Below are 14,800 nucleotides of genomic sequence, written 5' to 3'. Positions count from 1 at the left end.
TTTCTTTCAGTATTATTCTTCTTTCACTGCCATGGGAAACTCAAAGCTGAACAGAAAGCTGTAGCTTAATTTTTTCCAGTGAAAAGCCTGGATGCTCAGCTAGTAGGAAAATTAATATTGCCAGGGATTCAACAAACACTGCTTATGGAGAGGGGTGAGGATCGATAGCCAGGGAGTGAAGTGTGCTTCATATCTCAGTTGACGGGCTGAAAAAATATTTTTCTATAGAAACAGCGTTCAGTTGTTTTCACATAAAGGTGTTGGAGAGCCTAGTTTTTACCAGGCAACGAACACTAGGAAGTGGAAATACAAAGATAATGTAAAACTTGCTTCTGGTCTTAAGATACTTGAAGAATCATACAGAAGATAAATGTAAGCAGACAATGGCAGGATAATCTGATAAGAAATGTGACAGAGTACTCTGGGTTTAGAGAAGGAAAGACCCATTAAGAGCTAGGGGAGGCTATGGTAGGTTTCATGTAGGAGGTGACATTTGAGCTGTGTTTGTATCTTGGAAGTATTTTACCAGGCAGAGAGAACAGCACATGCAAAAGCAGGAGAGTGTGAGCAAGGTGGGATTAGGGAAGGACAAGGTCAGTGTGATCCAAGGGTGGCATGAAAGAAAGGCCTTTGACTATATAATAGTGTAGCACCGGGGCGCCTGGGTGGCTCAGTCGGTTAAGCGTCCGACTTTGGCTCAGGTCACGATCTCACTGTCCGTGGGTTCGAGCCCCGTGTCAGGCTCTGTGCTGACTGCTCAGAGCCTGGAGCCTGTTTCAGATTCTGTGTCTCCCTCTCTCTCTGACCCTCCCCCGTTCATGCTCTGTCTCCCTCTGTCTCAAAAATAAATAAATGTTAAAAAAAAAAAAAATTAAAAAAAAAATAGTGTAGCACCTAACAGCTGTTGTTGGTTAGATGGGTGAATAAAAGGATGATATTAATATATACATCATTCATTGTGATGTATGACCTGAGGGAATGTAACTACTTTTCCAAAGGAGAACGTATTCTGAATTTGAGCTTCAACAACAATCTTGGAGACACAGCCCTTGCTTGTGTTGGGTAAGGCTCCTTCTAAATCAAATACTGATGTAGCTCAGGGATTTTGTCTTCTCATTAAGTTACACAAAGAACAGATTTTCAGCCCTGGGAGTACCAAAATGTAAGGACTCCCAGAAAGGACAAGTAAATTCTCTAATCCACCTCTTTCTATTCACCTAGATAATGCTTACCTTTTTTTGCCATGTAGCTTAGAAATTCATTTATTTCATCCAGGTCAGTGGTCTCAAAGTGGGGCTATACACCCAGGAGAACACAAGACTGTTTATTTTGGGTTATAGGAAGAAAATATTAACATGTCTATTAATAGGACTTTTATGCCATTTTAATTTCTACTTTTGTGTATAAGTTACACATATATGCACACATACATGTACACACTATACCCAATACACAAGTATACAACATAGGCATTCACACGTACATATACAAACACACAAAAAGAGTTTATGTGTTCCTGCTCGCTTTCCATTTTTTCCTGGCACATGTGATTACATATGTTGGAGACCACTGATTGAAGCCATCATTGCAAAACATTTTCAAAGCGTTCTTAAAATATTTTATTTATTTATTTTTAATTTATTCTTGAGACAGAGCGTGCACGTATGTGAGCAGGGGAGGGGCAGAGAGAGAGGGTGAAAGAGAGAATCCCAAGTAGGCTCTGTACTGTCACCATGGAGCCCAATGCTGGGCTCGAATTCACAAACCATGAGATCATGATCTGAGCCAAAATCAAGAATCGTACCAACTGAGGTACCCAAGTGCTTTTAAAATAGTTTAAAATTCTGTCTGGGTTTTAAAAATAGAATACACTTCACTTAATACCACTTTAAAAGAAACACTTTAATGAAATAAAAACAGATCATAATCCATTTTTAATAACAGATGTACACATGTGGGTACTTAAAATAGATTTCTACAATGAGGTAGCTTTCAAAGAACCATCCATAGCATGTTTTCTCAGTGAGATGGTAATGATTCCATAAATATCTTTGCTGTACCCAACCCCTTATCGAATCTTTCCCTCCTAAATCAGTTAAAAATCAGTATTGCCTTGCCCACTGCTTCCCTGGTGCTGTTACTTGGTACAACACTGACACCTAGGGTTGGTTGTGGCTTATTTGTTCTGAGGTTCTGAGGTTTTCTGTCTAACCTTCTGCGTTGGATCTTCTATATTTTAGCTCATTTTCTTACTCTGTTCTCTACCAGAAGAAATAATACTTGCTCCAAGGTACTTTTCAAGATGGCTTTTCTTTCTTTTTTTTTTTTTTAAGATGGTTTCTCTAATTACGATTTTGACATCTCGCTTCCATCTTCTTCCCTCCCTCCCAGCTTAGTCTTAATTGGCCCATCACTATCACACTCACAAAGACAGTTCTTCCACTCAGGACAGAGGGATGTAGTGTGACCTCTAATCTTTAGGGTAACGGTCATCACGCATCTCGTATGTTGAATGAAACAAATACAGGATATGTGTTATGAAAATGGAAGTTTTTAAAATGTTAGACTTGGGGCGCCTGGGTGGCTCAGTCGGTTAAGCGTCCGACTTCAGCTCAGGTCACAATCTCGCGGTCTGTGGGTTCAAGCCCCGTGTCAGGCTCTGTGCTGACAGCTCAGAGCCTGGAGCCTGCTTCCGATTCTGTGTCTCCCTCTCTCTCTGCCCCTCCCCCGTTCATGCTCTGTCTCTCTCTGTCTCAAAAATAAATAAACGTTAAAAAAAAAAATTAAAAAAAAAATGTTAGACTACTCAATTCTCCTGGCAAATTAGGAAAGTATTTTTCAGTTGTATTTTGTAGGGTTTTAGTTTTGGTAATTACTGCTAGTGATAATTTTCTTGTACTGTGGCATTCTTCCTTCTAGGTAATTATCTTTTCCATTTACCTATGATTGTTTTTGTAAAGCCCTGTGTGTCCATTAACACTGCCACGGCTTCTGGATTTGGATTTTCAGTGACTTCATTGAAAATTAAAACATTTCTGTGGCTTTTCATGTTAGAAAGTGCTCTTCTTTATTCATAAGTGTTGCCTTTCTCCTGCAATAGTAAATAATAAGCCATAATTATGATTATATAACCAATGATGCCCCACTGCAAGCAACACAAACTACTATGCCCTCTTGCATTCTGTGTCCCAAGTACCCTCCAGTAATCTTAAAGGTCCAGTTACTAGTGTCCCTGTATTTAGAGTAAGATTTGGGAACTGAAAATCAAATTTCTTTTCTTTTTAAGCAGTTTTCATTCTTTATTATATTTTGTTAAGTGTATTAAGATTCCATTCATTGCGGGGTGCCTGGGTGGCGCAGTCAGTTAAGCGTCCGACTTCAGCCAGGTCACGATCTCGCGGTCCGTGAGTTCGAGCCCCGCGTCAGGCTCTGGGCTGATGGCTCGGAGCCTGGAGCCTGTTTCCGATTCTGTGTCTCCCTCTCTCTCTGCCCCTCCCCCGTTCATGCTCTGTCTCTCTCTGTCCCAAAAATAAATAAAAAACGTTGAAAAAAAATTAAAAAAAAAAAAAGATTCCATTCATTGCATTTTTATTGTCAATGTTGTTGTTGAAGTAACAGGGTTATTTGGCCTGTAGTGTTTTCCAGTCTGGGCTACACTGATGTTCTTCTGTGCTCTGTTGAAAATTAATTTTCTTGTTCACATGCTTTTGTGAGAGCCCTGGCTTACAATACTCACTTCTAGACTTGTCTTCAGGACACTTATCTTTCCCTGTTTGCAGAAAAAGATGCTCCAGCCTCAGCAAGAAAAGAGTGAACAGGCATTTATAATTATTCAGAGTGGTGTCTTAGGTAATTAGACCATCTCTATTTTATTTTATTTTATTTTATTTTATTTTATTTTATTTTATTTATTTTATTTTTGCTTAATGTTTATTTATTGTTGAGAGAGAGAGAGAGACAGAGTGGGAGTTGGGGAGGGGCAGAGAGAGAGGGAGGCACAGAATCTGAAGCAGGCTTCATGCTCCGAGCTCTCAACACAGAGCCCAATGCGGAGCTTGAACTCATGAACCGTGAGATTGTGACCTCAGCTGAAGTCAGATGCTTAACTGACTGAGCCCCCACAGGTGCCCCTAATGAGACCATTTCTTGATGTATTTGTATACACACTGAAGTATGAAATGACTACTTGGACTGTATTCTCTCCTGGATGAAAATCCTTTTTAAAAGTTTGGATAAAAAAAAAAAAAAACACCTGGTATCAGGCTCTTAATTTGCCCTCTTGGTTCCTGTTTAGGAGGAAAAATCCTTAGTAGTGTATACGTTCATTATTTTGTCTACATTTTAATTGAAATCTGAGCAGCCTGACTGTGCATTGTGGAAACTGAGTATGTGCTCTGCTAGCACTCAAACAGCATCTTGTTTGAAAAACCTGTTATATGGGACTTTAAAGGGACACTGTTGGATGTATTATAGATAACATAAATGCTTGTTCTTGCCACTCCAATCCTTTAGACTGAAGAAATACTTAATTTTTACTTTCATTAGCTCATCTTTAAAAAAATTTTTTTTAATGTTTATTTATTTTTGAGACAGAGGCAGAGCATGAGCGGGGAGGGGCGGAGAGAGAGGGAGACACAGAATTCCAGGCAGGCTCCAGGCTCTGAGCTGTCAGCACAGAGCCTGACACGGGGCTTGAAGTCGTCAACCGCGAGATCGTGACCTGAGCCGAAGTCGGACACTTACCGACTGAGCCACCCAGGCGCCGCTAGCTCATCTTTTCTAATGTGAACTTATTTCTGCCTTACTAGTAGTGTTTTCTGTATAATTTGACCCAAGTTCCAAATGTTTGGAACTTATTGCCCAGTACTGCATGCAAGATATCGTACAAAGGGTCTTGGAATCCACAAAAGCATCCTTGTCTGAATCGAAAACACTGCCTGTATCCACTGTGTTTCTGAAAGATTCCATGTTACTAAGATGCCAGCCTGGTCTGTATTTAATACTGTGGCAAATGTCCTTTGTTATGTATTTATCAAAACATGTTCTCTATAAACATGCATCATATGTGAAAGTCCCTTTCAGACTCCTACTCTATAGGAAAACATGATTATTGACAGCTCGTTGGCAGCTTAGCTCTTTTAGCCAAACAGATATATATGCTTTATATCTGCATTACATCTTTGTGATATTTTACACTTATAGATTGTTGTCTTGTTTCCACGTGTCTCTTATTATATAGTTCTTGAGCAATTTCCTGAAAAATACGCCAAGCACTCTTCTATAAACACAAATGAGGAAAAAAATGCCTGTCTCTCTTAGGACTAGAAGTGATTATTATTGTACATCCTCTGAACTTTTTCTTTCGTTATTGCCTCCAGTCTGAGGAAATAACCCTCCACCCCCAGCACGTCTGTACTTCCCATTAACTTTTGTATTCTGAGTATGTGAGGTAGGGTTTGTGGTTGAGAATAATCTAATTTAAATCCTAGTTTACCACTTGAGATTATCCTCGAGTTTCTCAGTAATAAGAAGTGGTATCTAGTGTGGGGTCACATGGCTGGCTCAGTTGGTTAAGTGATTGACTTCAGCTCAGGTTGTGATCTCGCTGTGGGTGAATTCGAGCCCCACGTCGGGCTCTGTGCTCACAGCTCAGAGCCTGGAGCCTGCTTTGGATTCTGTGTCTCCCTCACATTCTGCCCCTCCTCTGCTCATGCTGTGTCTCTCCCTCTCTCTCAAAGATAAACAAACATTAAAAAAAGAAATTAAAAAAAGAAAGAAGTGGTATCTGGGGTGCCTGGGTGGCTCAGTCAGTTAAACGTCCAACTTCGGCTCAGGTCATTATCTCACACTTGGTGAGTTCAAGCCCCATATCAGTGCAAAGTCTTCTTTGGATCCTCTCTCTGTCCCCTCTCAAAAATAAATGAAAATATTTTAAAAAAAGAAAAGAAATGGTATCTGTGGTTGAAAGTTACCGTGATGTTCTCTGTATTTAATTATTGTGGGTTTGAAATAGTTACAACCAACCACCATTTTAAAGGTATTTGACAAGCATTGGTCTGTACCTTTTGTGAGTCTTCTGTTTCTTTGTTTCTTAGAGAGTTAGATTTTGACTGTCAAGAGGAAAAGGAAAGTCTTATCAGACACTTTATGCACTCAAAACAGTTGTGGCAGATATCTCATACCGTATTAAGATTGAACTAACTTAATATTTAAATGATATACAGTAAGAGTTAACTTCTACAAAGCATTTCTGAGATGCTTTTATTATACTAATAACTCAAACTGATGTTGATTATAGGATTTGTAGTAATCCTAATATAACACATATGTACCCCCTCTTATATGACTAGCCAGCCTCCTCAAAACCTTCAGGCCTTTTAAAAGTATTTTAAGGCAGCTTCTTTGTTAACCCCTTTTTGCTCTTAAAGGCTATTCTTAGGCTTTTTTAAGATAAGTGTAATGCTCCCCAGCAGAAAGATAGCATATAAGATAGTTATAAAGAAGGATCTCTTATTCCCATATTACTGGTTGTAAAGAGGAAACATTGTAAGTTGTGTACTCCAGTTAATAATAACTTCAGTGATGAAAATTTACACTTCTATAGACTACTCCTGCAGGTGGTGTTTCCTGCAGATGTACAGGAGGATGTTAATTAATTAGGTAAGCTAATTCTGAGCCTCACGTGTGGAGAGGTGAAAATTATTTCCTTATGATAATATTCAAGGCTACAGGGACATCTAGAGCAAGGAAATTTGACTTACTTTGGAGAGGACCACGAAGATCCCGAGAACAACAGTCATGTAGATAGAGAGCAGTGATAGAACAGCTATCAGGAGAATGTGGAGTCCCTTCATTTCTTTGTTAATTACAGAAACAAAGAACTAGAGTCACTATTGAAACATACTATTGCAAACACACATATAAAGTACAACGGGAGCTACAAGTGTTAGAGATAAGACATGAACTTGCTCTGACCGTGTAAAAATTTATTCAGGGTCTCTTAATTCAAAAGATACTCAGGTATATTTAATTAAAACCAGTTCATCAGTTCTTCAAATGTGTTATACCAAAACTGTTTCTCATTTTGAAAACTAAAAAAAAAAATTAAATTCAATTAATTACTTGTCATAATGCTAAGAATATAGCATTTTATATAACCCATTATGTGCAGTTAGGTAAACATTTCAGGACAGTTCAAGAGCATTTAACATTTCTTTTGGTAGAAATGATGTACGAGTGTCACCAACAGTCTGTTCATGGAGTTAAGATATTTTGCTATGCAGTTGTTAATGCTGACGTTTATAACCTTGAACTGTTTAGTATACATAACGGAATAGCATAGTCTGCGAAAGGACCTGATAAGGCCATACACTGAGGATCTTAGGGCTTACTACATCCTTAAAAGACACATTGTTATATGTGCCCCTTCTTTCTAATAAAGTTTGGAAGTAGAATTATTGAATTCATTTTCACAATCTCATTTTCTCTCTCCTTGCAAGTATCTCATGCTCTAGGTAGAGAGAGAGTAACCTGCCATGTCTTCAATTACCTGATTTTTGAAGCACAAAATACAATTAGATTTGTAACTTATCTGAATAACCTGCACTTTTTAACTAAATATGCCATAGGTGCTCATCCTGTGAACTCGGTTTGTATAACGTACATTTTTGTTGTGAAACTAACAAATTAAGCATATCTGTAAAATTTCAAAAAAATGTTTCAAGGGCTAAATTAGGAGCTTGGTAGAAAAGGCAGGAAATTGCCAGGTCTCTCTTAGCAATATTTTCATTTCTTAGCAATACTTTCATTTCTTCCTAGAGAAGAATCTCTTTTCACATGAGCTTGCAGTTTTGAGACCCTCTATCTCTTTACAAACTGTTTTTAGTTTTGGCTAACATTTTTAATAGAAGACTAATGCAGTGAGATATACTGCACACACACAAATCTCAAACTTGTGTATTTGTTTTAATATCTGTAGCTGACATTTATTGAGTACTTGCTATAAGCCAAGCAACATTGAAAGTGCTTTGTGTTTGTTAACTCATTTATAATTTATCTTATAGGTGAGAATAAACTAAGGTTAAATGACAATGGAGATACCAAAAGCCCATTAGAACACCAATTAAAAGCAGGGATTATAATACAGGATGATCTCAGGGTGTCCCTAAAGTCCTATTTTGAAACCATAAGGCTTGTTGATTTTGAGTTAGTATTTTAGTGATCTCAGTGATCACACCAGAGTCCTTTTTAAGGGAAGAGATCAAAAAAGGTCAAGGATTTATTTCCCTTCTCTGGGTGAAACTTTTTTCCTGAAATTACTTAATATCTTAATTTGTAAGATATAGCTAGGTTCAGTATCCTCACTTGAAAAAGGAAATGGTCATAGGTTTTTAGCAAATCTCAAGAAGCCAGAGTCACACTGATCCCTTTCTGTTCTTCTGTCCTACAGAACGGGTAAGGTCGGAGGTCTCCCCATGGCTCTCCTCAAATTTGTGTTTATTCTCCATATTGCATATTTTTCCCCGGTCCAATTTATTGGTCACTTATGCTTTGTTCTAGATGGCGCAGCGCCAGCCCAGTTCCTGAACAAGCTGTTTGCTAATCACCCCGAGTTTCCCTTTGGTAGATCACGCCCTTCACTGGTTAGTGTACCGAGTTAGCACATTTATCTCTTACTCTCCACATATAAGCAATTTCATGCATTTAAAGAGCCAAACAAAGCCTCAGCTGACTGACCTCTCACCACCAGCATGGTCCCTTCTCCGGTCCGCTTGGCTCCTGGTTCCTTTGAAAGGGGAAGGACAATTCCACAGATGTAGATGGCACTGTCGTTGAGAGTCACCCTGTTCACAGTAAGGGAAACCTGATTTTGTGTCAGGGCTTCCTTCACTGTGAACTTGCCCGCATCGCTGGTGCATCCATCCAAGCAGAGGTTCTCCGGCTGGTGAGCTCCATAGCGAAACCACAGGCTTCTTGGTTGCTCTACGGGGCACCCCACATGGGAGTAGGAACACTGAATGGTTATGGCTTCTTGGGTGTGGTCCACTTCGAGATACTGTGGTTGAGAGACCGAGACTATACATTCACAAGCAGCACCTGTGGGCAGAAGCAGATGAGCCATATTTAGTGGGCTTCTGGCTTCCCTTTGCCTGTGCTTTTTTATTTAACTGACATTTTGGGGCTAGGGAACCCCAAACAGATTCCTTTCTTTCCCTGTTCTCAGCACAAGTAAGACTGTATTAATAAAACCCTGGTGGACCTCACTTTTCCTGACTCCCCACATTTCCTGACCTTCACCTGCTGGTTTGCTGTGACATCTGATTACTTGAGGACAGAGAGGTGCCAGTGAAATCAGCGTTGCGGGCTGAGGTGGCTGCAGATCCAGAGTCCAGAAATTGGGGTCCCGTGTTTACTCCTAGTGTGGTTACAAGCTTTCCTTTGATCTCTCAGAGCCTGTTTCCTTATCTGTACCCCTGGCCTCACAGTGTTGTAGTCACTGTGGTGATGGGTATCAAAGCCCCTCAATGCAGGTGTCACTGCTGATGACTGGGCACAGGACACAGGAGCACGAGGGATTTTTTTTTTTTTTTCCTTGTGGGGGTTGGCATTGCTAAGAATTCATGGCACTTCACAATTGTTCCTTTGTAAAGCCTGGTTGTCCCTACGGAAAACATAAAAGACAATGGTGCACACCTGCCGAAATACATCCCTGGCTTAGCCTACAGGGTATTCGGTTACTGAGCGGAGGCCTAATGAGCTAGCCTGGCCACAGCTAAGCAGACATGATTTCTTCCTGGCACTGATGCCCTGCTTTGTAGTCCCCGGTAGCTTCTATCTTGTTCAGTGAACAGTGTCGTAATAAAGAGCACAGACTTGAGTTTGGATCCTAGCTCTGTGATGTGTAGCAGCGTGAGGATGGTATATGCGGCTCGTGGAGTTAGTATGAAGTCTAAGTGAGACCATTGATGCATAAGGAATGTTTCCTTGGCTAAGCCTTAACAAGCACTTAATGAAAGGAGGCTATTTCTGCTGCCACTGTTCTCACCACTTCAGTTCCCATGGCGTTAGATGCCCATTTTAGAGATAACTGTGGGCATTTCAGCAGGTGTCAGCAGGGCTAGGACCAGACACACACCCAGTCTACTGCTCTCTGCCATGCGCTTTGGCGAAGTTACGCTGGCTGGGTCCCCACCTTGGCCTTCTGATCTCAGGCCCGTGAGGTGGAAAACCACTCTGGTGTTTATAAATGGGAAGATCTGCCTGAACGCCTTTTGGGGTAAGGGAGGGCCTACATAAAACAGTATTGGTTGAAACAAATTGGAATTCATGCAGGTTTTTAGCCTGACTTTAACCAGTTCTTTAACCTAACTGGTTATGTGTTCCAGATGATCTTATTTGTCTGAGTTTGTCCTTTCCTGCTGTAAATGAAATAGAAAAGTAATCCAAGTGGTCTGATGGCTTGAATTTCAGACAGGCTTTTTGTTTTGTTTTGTTTTCTTTTGTTTTGTTTTTTAACTTAACAATTTTCCTATACCTTTAATCCAGAAGAGGAATTAAAATTTGAATCTTGGCATTTGTGATGCAAATATATTCTCACCACGTTTTAATTTCAGTATATGTACAGTTTGAGGTGAGCTGGGAGCGTAGGCCGAATGAGAGGGGAAGGTCACCTGGAGAAGCAGCAGGCTTCTCACTGGTCTTCAGCTAAGGGATTGGATTCACTCCTATGTCTGGTAAATGAACCTCACGTCTCCTATTCAGAGGCGCCCCCTAGAAGTACAAACACTTCGCAAGGTATAATCATCAATATGTACTGGGGATTTGACTTGGAGCTGGACCCGCCATGATGTAACAGTTTGAAGTCCTTTCAGGTAGCATTTTAAAAGGGAAGCTGAGGGGCGCCTGGGTGGCTCAGTCGGTTGGGTGTCCGACTTCGGCTCAGGTCACGATCTCGCGGTCCGTGAGTTCGAGCCCCGCGTCCGGCTCTGGGCTGATGGCTCAGAGCCTGGAGCCTGCTTCTGATTCTGTGTCTCCCTCTCTCTGCCCCTCCCCCGTTCATGCTCTGTTTCTCTCTGTCTCAAAAATAAATAAACGTTAAAAAAAAAAATTTTTTTTTTAAAAATAAAAATAAAAAAAAAAAATAAAAGGGAAGCTGACTTTTAAACATTTTGGAGAACTAAGTCCCCAGGGAAAAAGAAATATTTGCAACTTTGGCGTTGTGTATCTCCAGTGATTTCCGACTTCTACACCGTTAGTCTGAGAGCCGAGAGCGGTCAGCGGTTTCCTCTGTGAGCGCCTGACTGGTGAGGAAACTGCCGTCCCTCCCCTGCACCAGTTAAGCAACATCTTTGCAAAAGAGAGAAGTTTGGATAACGGGTCACAGCAAGCCTGGTCCTATGAAGCTCTCTTTAAGAATTCTCGTGTTCCATAGGATTCTGTCTGTCTCTCTCTGTCTCTCTCTCAACTCAGGACCCGCTGAAAAGGTTGAAAGTTTATCTTCTTGGTGGAGGGAATAAAAAAAGATCAGTTTACTGTGATCCAAGCTGGAAAATAAATAGAAAACTGATTTTCGACACTAATTATGGAGAATTTCAAGCTTAGGCAGAAGTGGCAGGCTAGCACACACCCCTGCTGTTCTTTGTCCCAAAGTTTTCCGTCTCTCCCCTGACCTGGTCCTTTGCTCCTACGTGATTTTAGGTAAATCTTAGTTATCCTCTCTTCACATCTGTCAGAGGATATCTTTAAAAGATAGGATTCTTGTTTAAAATAACACTAATGAAGGGGAGCCTGGGTGGCTCAGTTGGTTACACGTCTGACTTCGGCTCAGGTCATGATCTCACAGTTTGTGAGTTCGAGCCCCACGTCGGGCTCTGTGCTGTCGGTTCAGAGCCTGGAGCCTGCTTCGGATTCTGTGTCTCCTTCTCTCTCTGCCCCTCCCCCGCTCACTCTGTCTCTCAAAAAATGAATAAATGTTAAAAAAAATTCTTTTAAAAAACACTAATGAAAATAGTTTATGAAAGCCATACATATGGATTAGGGGAAAAAATCAGAATATTATTGAAATCACCCATAGTCCTTTTGCCCAAAATAACCACTGTTAACATTTTGATCTATTTCTTTACAGATGAGAAAAAAATTAATTTTAAGAGCTTTGCCACCTTCCCTGTCCTATGACCCAGACTTTGTGAGCAACTGAGATTATTAGCTTTATCACAACTCTGATAAGATAGATTATTAAAGCCACTTTCTCTTTCCTAGACAAAAACCAGTATAGGCAGAATTTTAAAAATAGATATAAGATGGTTATGCTGTATGGAAGGAGCCATGACAGCTTTTTTTTTTTTTTTTTTTTTTTTTAAATGACAAGTACTTTTTAATTTGCACCAGTTTGGCTTTTCAGAAACATTGTTCTTTGAAAATATTCAGCACATATTGTTTAGTGCCTCTCATGTGCAGTGAGAGTTTGCCTGTATGGAAACTACATTGTTGATGACCATATGCAATTAAAAAAAATTTTTTAATGTTTATTTTTTTAATATTTTTTAATGTTTATTAATTTTGAGAAAGTGAGAGAGAGAGCACACGCAAGCCGGGGAGGGGCAGAGAGAGAGGGAGACACAGAATCTAAAGCAGGCTTCCAGGCTCCGAGCTGTCAGCACAGAGGCCCCAGCGGGGCTCAAACCCAGAAACCATGAGATCATGACCTGAGCCAAAGTTGGACACCTAATTGACTAGCCACCCAGGCGCCCCGCAGCACATTCGATTTTAAGAACATTTTCAGTCTTTTGTTTTTTGAGGTGCTCTTCCCTAAGGCAGCAAAGGGAATTTTTGAGGTTAATCTGAAACTTTTTCTCAGCTGTTCTTTTATTAACCTGTTTCTCTTGGGGGGAAAAGACCATCTCCATAGTATTAGACATTTAAAAATTAATCCGTAGGGGCTTAAACTATAAATGCATTAGGTGAGAAGTAGCGATTGATTAAATAAAATGGAGGAGGAAAGAAAAGACCTTACCAACATAAAAGAGAATCAGATTGATTTCCAGGCCGAGGACGGTCTTGCCTCTCTTCACAGTCTCCATTTCGTTGTGTGTGAGCGTGTGGTGGTGGGGAGTGTGTGTTTGAAGAGAGTTGGCTTTTTTTTTCCTGTCTCTTTAGAAAGGAAGAACTAAAGAGAGGAACTCTTACTAAAGAACCACAATTGGGAACTTTTTGAAATTGTGTAAAGACTGTTTGTAACCCAGTTTCACCATCGAAAGTTGAGATTTTAGCCTAGAGCACATTTCTGAATGTTTATGTGATAAATTTTTTCTTAGATTTTACAAATCCTCATAGGTGTTAGGTGTTTTGAGTGGGGTTTTGGTTTACATGTAGTGTGTATTCCCAGGAAAGAGCGTTGACAGGTAATTCGTGCTTTAAACTTCCAGAGTAGTTCAGTCACTGGCCCTGGGGCAACTGCTGTGTGCTCAGTGCTAGGCCAGTAACTGCTGGCAAGCTGGAAGAAGCAGAGGAAGTGTCTTCATACAGAGACCAGCGAAAAATTAGTGAACAATGAGAACTATGTTGTGTGATGGGAACTAGTTGTACCTTAGTTTTGTTTAACTAACCCCTTTGTGCTTTGTTGTTGGAATAAAACGTGGGCCCTGTGTTCGGCTCCCTCTTCCCCCACCTCCTGCCCCATGGAGGCCTCATCGGTCAGGTTTTCCCTTGGAAGCAGCAGAAACTGACTCTGGCTGATGTAAGTGAAAGGGAATTTATTGAAAGGATTCAGCGGGGGGCTCACATAGTCACTGGGAAGACTGGAGAATTGTGTGAGGTCTACAGCCAAGCAATAGACACCATGGCATGGACCACACTCTGTTGTTCACGCCACTTGATGCTGCCCTAGCTGCTGGGTCTCATGGCCACTGCTGTCCCCGCCCCGCCCCCCCCTCCGCCCCCCCCCCCCCCCAGAAGGAGCCTGAGTCCCGCTTTCCTCGGTCACTAGCTCTTCATTTCATGTCTCAGGTGAGTGTGTCTGAGCTTAGGTCATGTGCCAGTGCCTTAGCTGTAGGGAACAGTGGGGAAAGCTGCTTCCCCAGGCTTTGCCTCCTGTAAGACTCTAGGAAGAGGGTCCAGGTGCTGGGCCACCAAGAAGAGTGAAAAATCTTTCCACTCTAGTATTTGTACTCTAGGCACAAATCTTGGTCTTATATTTTCTCACAGAAAGTTATTCTCTATCTGAATTTAGTAATACTTTTAATATGTGTGCATTTTTGAGACCTCACAATACCTTAAAGCACCCCAGAAATTACATATACCATTACCTGTGTGGGTCTGTGTGTCTGTAGTCACTGCTTGGTGTGTGAACTTGAAGACCTGAAGACCTTACCCAGCCCCCTCCCTCGCCCCCATTCAGGCATCTTAAATGACTGTACAGACTTCAGCCACTATTCCAAGAAATGCTAGGTTGACTCCCCTTTCTAGTGTTCTACATTCTCTGGTCTTGGAGCTTAACTTTTATAAAATTGTTATGAAAAGTTAAGAGGGTGGATCAACTTCGTTAAAAAACACACTGATGATCTTTGTAAATTAAACGCCTTCGTTGGTCTGTTTGCAGCCTGATAAACCTTTCTGGTCAATGCATTTCATACATATATTAGATCAGGAGTGTATTTTCTTGCATTTATCCCAATCTTTCCTTTACATTTTATGGGTAACTCTCTGCTTCCATATTCCAGTACTTAAGGAGCAGTTTTCCAAGACCCATTAACTATTACAACCCAGTTGGTCTAAGGAGGCTAATACCTAAATCTGTCAGGGA

At 40.9% G+C, this 14,800-nt stretch overlaps 2 protein-coding genes across 4 annotated transcripts in view; one reads left to right on the top strand and one right to left on the bottom strand.

Moving 5' to 3' along the window:
- The window catches only part of METTL9 (methyltransferase like 9), a 52,090-nt gene that overhangs the window by 36,347 nt on the left and 943 nt on the right, over positions 1–14,800 (top strand). The gene's annotated exons all lie outside the window — the stretch shown is intronic.
- On the bottom strand, positions 4,981–13,093 carry IGSF6 (immunoglobulin superfamily member 6). Its single transcript, XM_015538353.2, has 5 exons — positions 13,013–13,093; positions 8,737–9,096; positions 6,762–6,856; positions 6,063–6,110; positions 4,981–5,278 (listed from the first exon to the last, which is right to left on the bottom strand). The coding sequence occupies exons 1-5, from the start codon at positions 13,077–13,079 to the stop codon at positions 5,162–5,164; spliced, it is 687 nt and encodes a 228-aa protein (XP_015393839.2). The 5' UTR covers positions 13,080–13,093; the 3' UTR covers positions 4,981–5,161.

Source organism: Panthera tigris, chromosome E3 (assembly GCF_018350195.1).
Source record: "Panthera tigris isolate Pti1 chromosome E3, P.tigris_Pti1_mat1.1, whole genome shotgun sequence".
NCBI classification, from domain to species: domain Eukaryota; kingdom Metazoa; phylum Chordata; class Mammalia; order Carnivora; family Felidae; genus Panthera; species Panthera tigris.
This window is presented reverse-complemented; position numbering and strand designations above follow the sequence as displayed.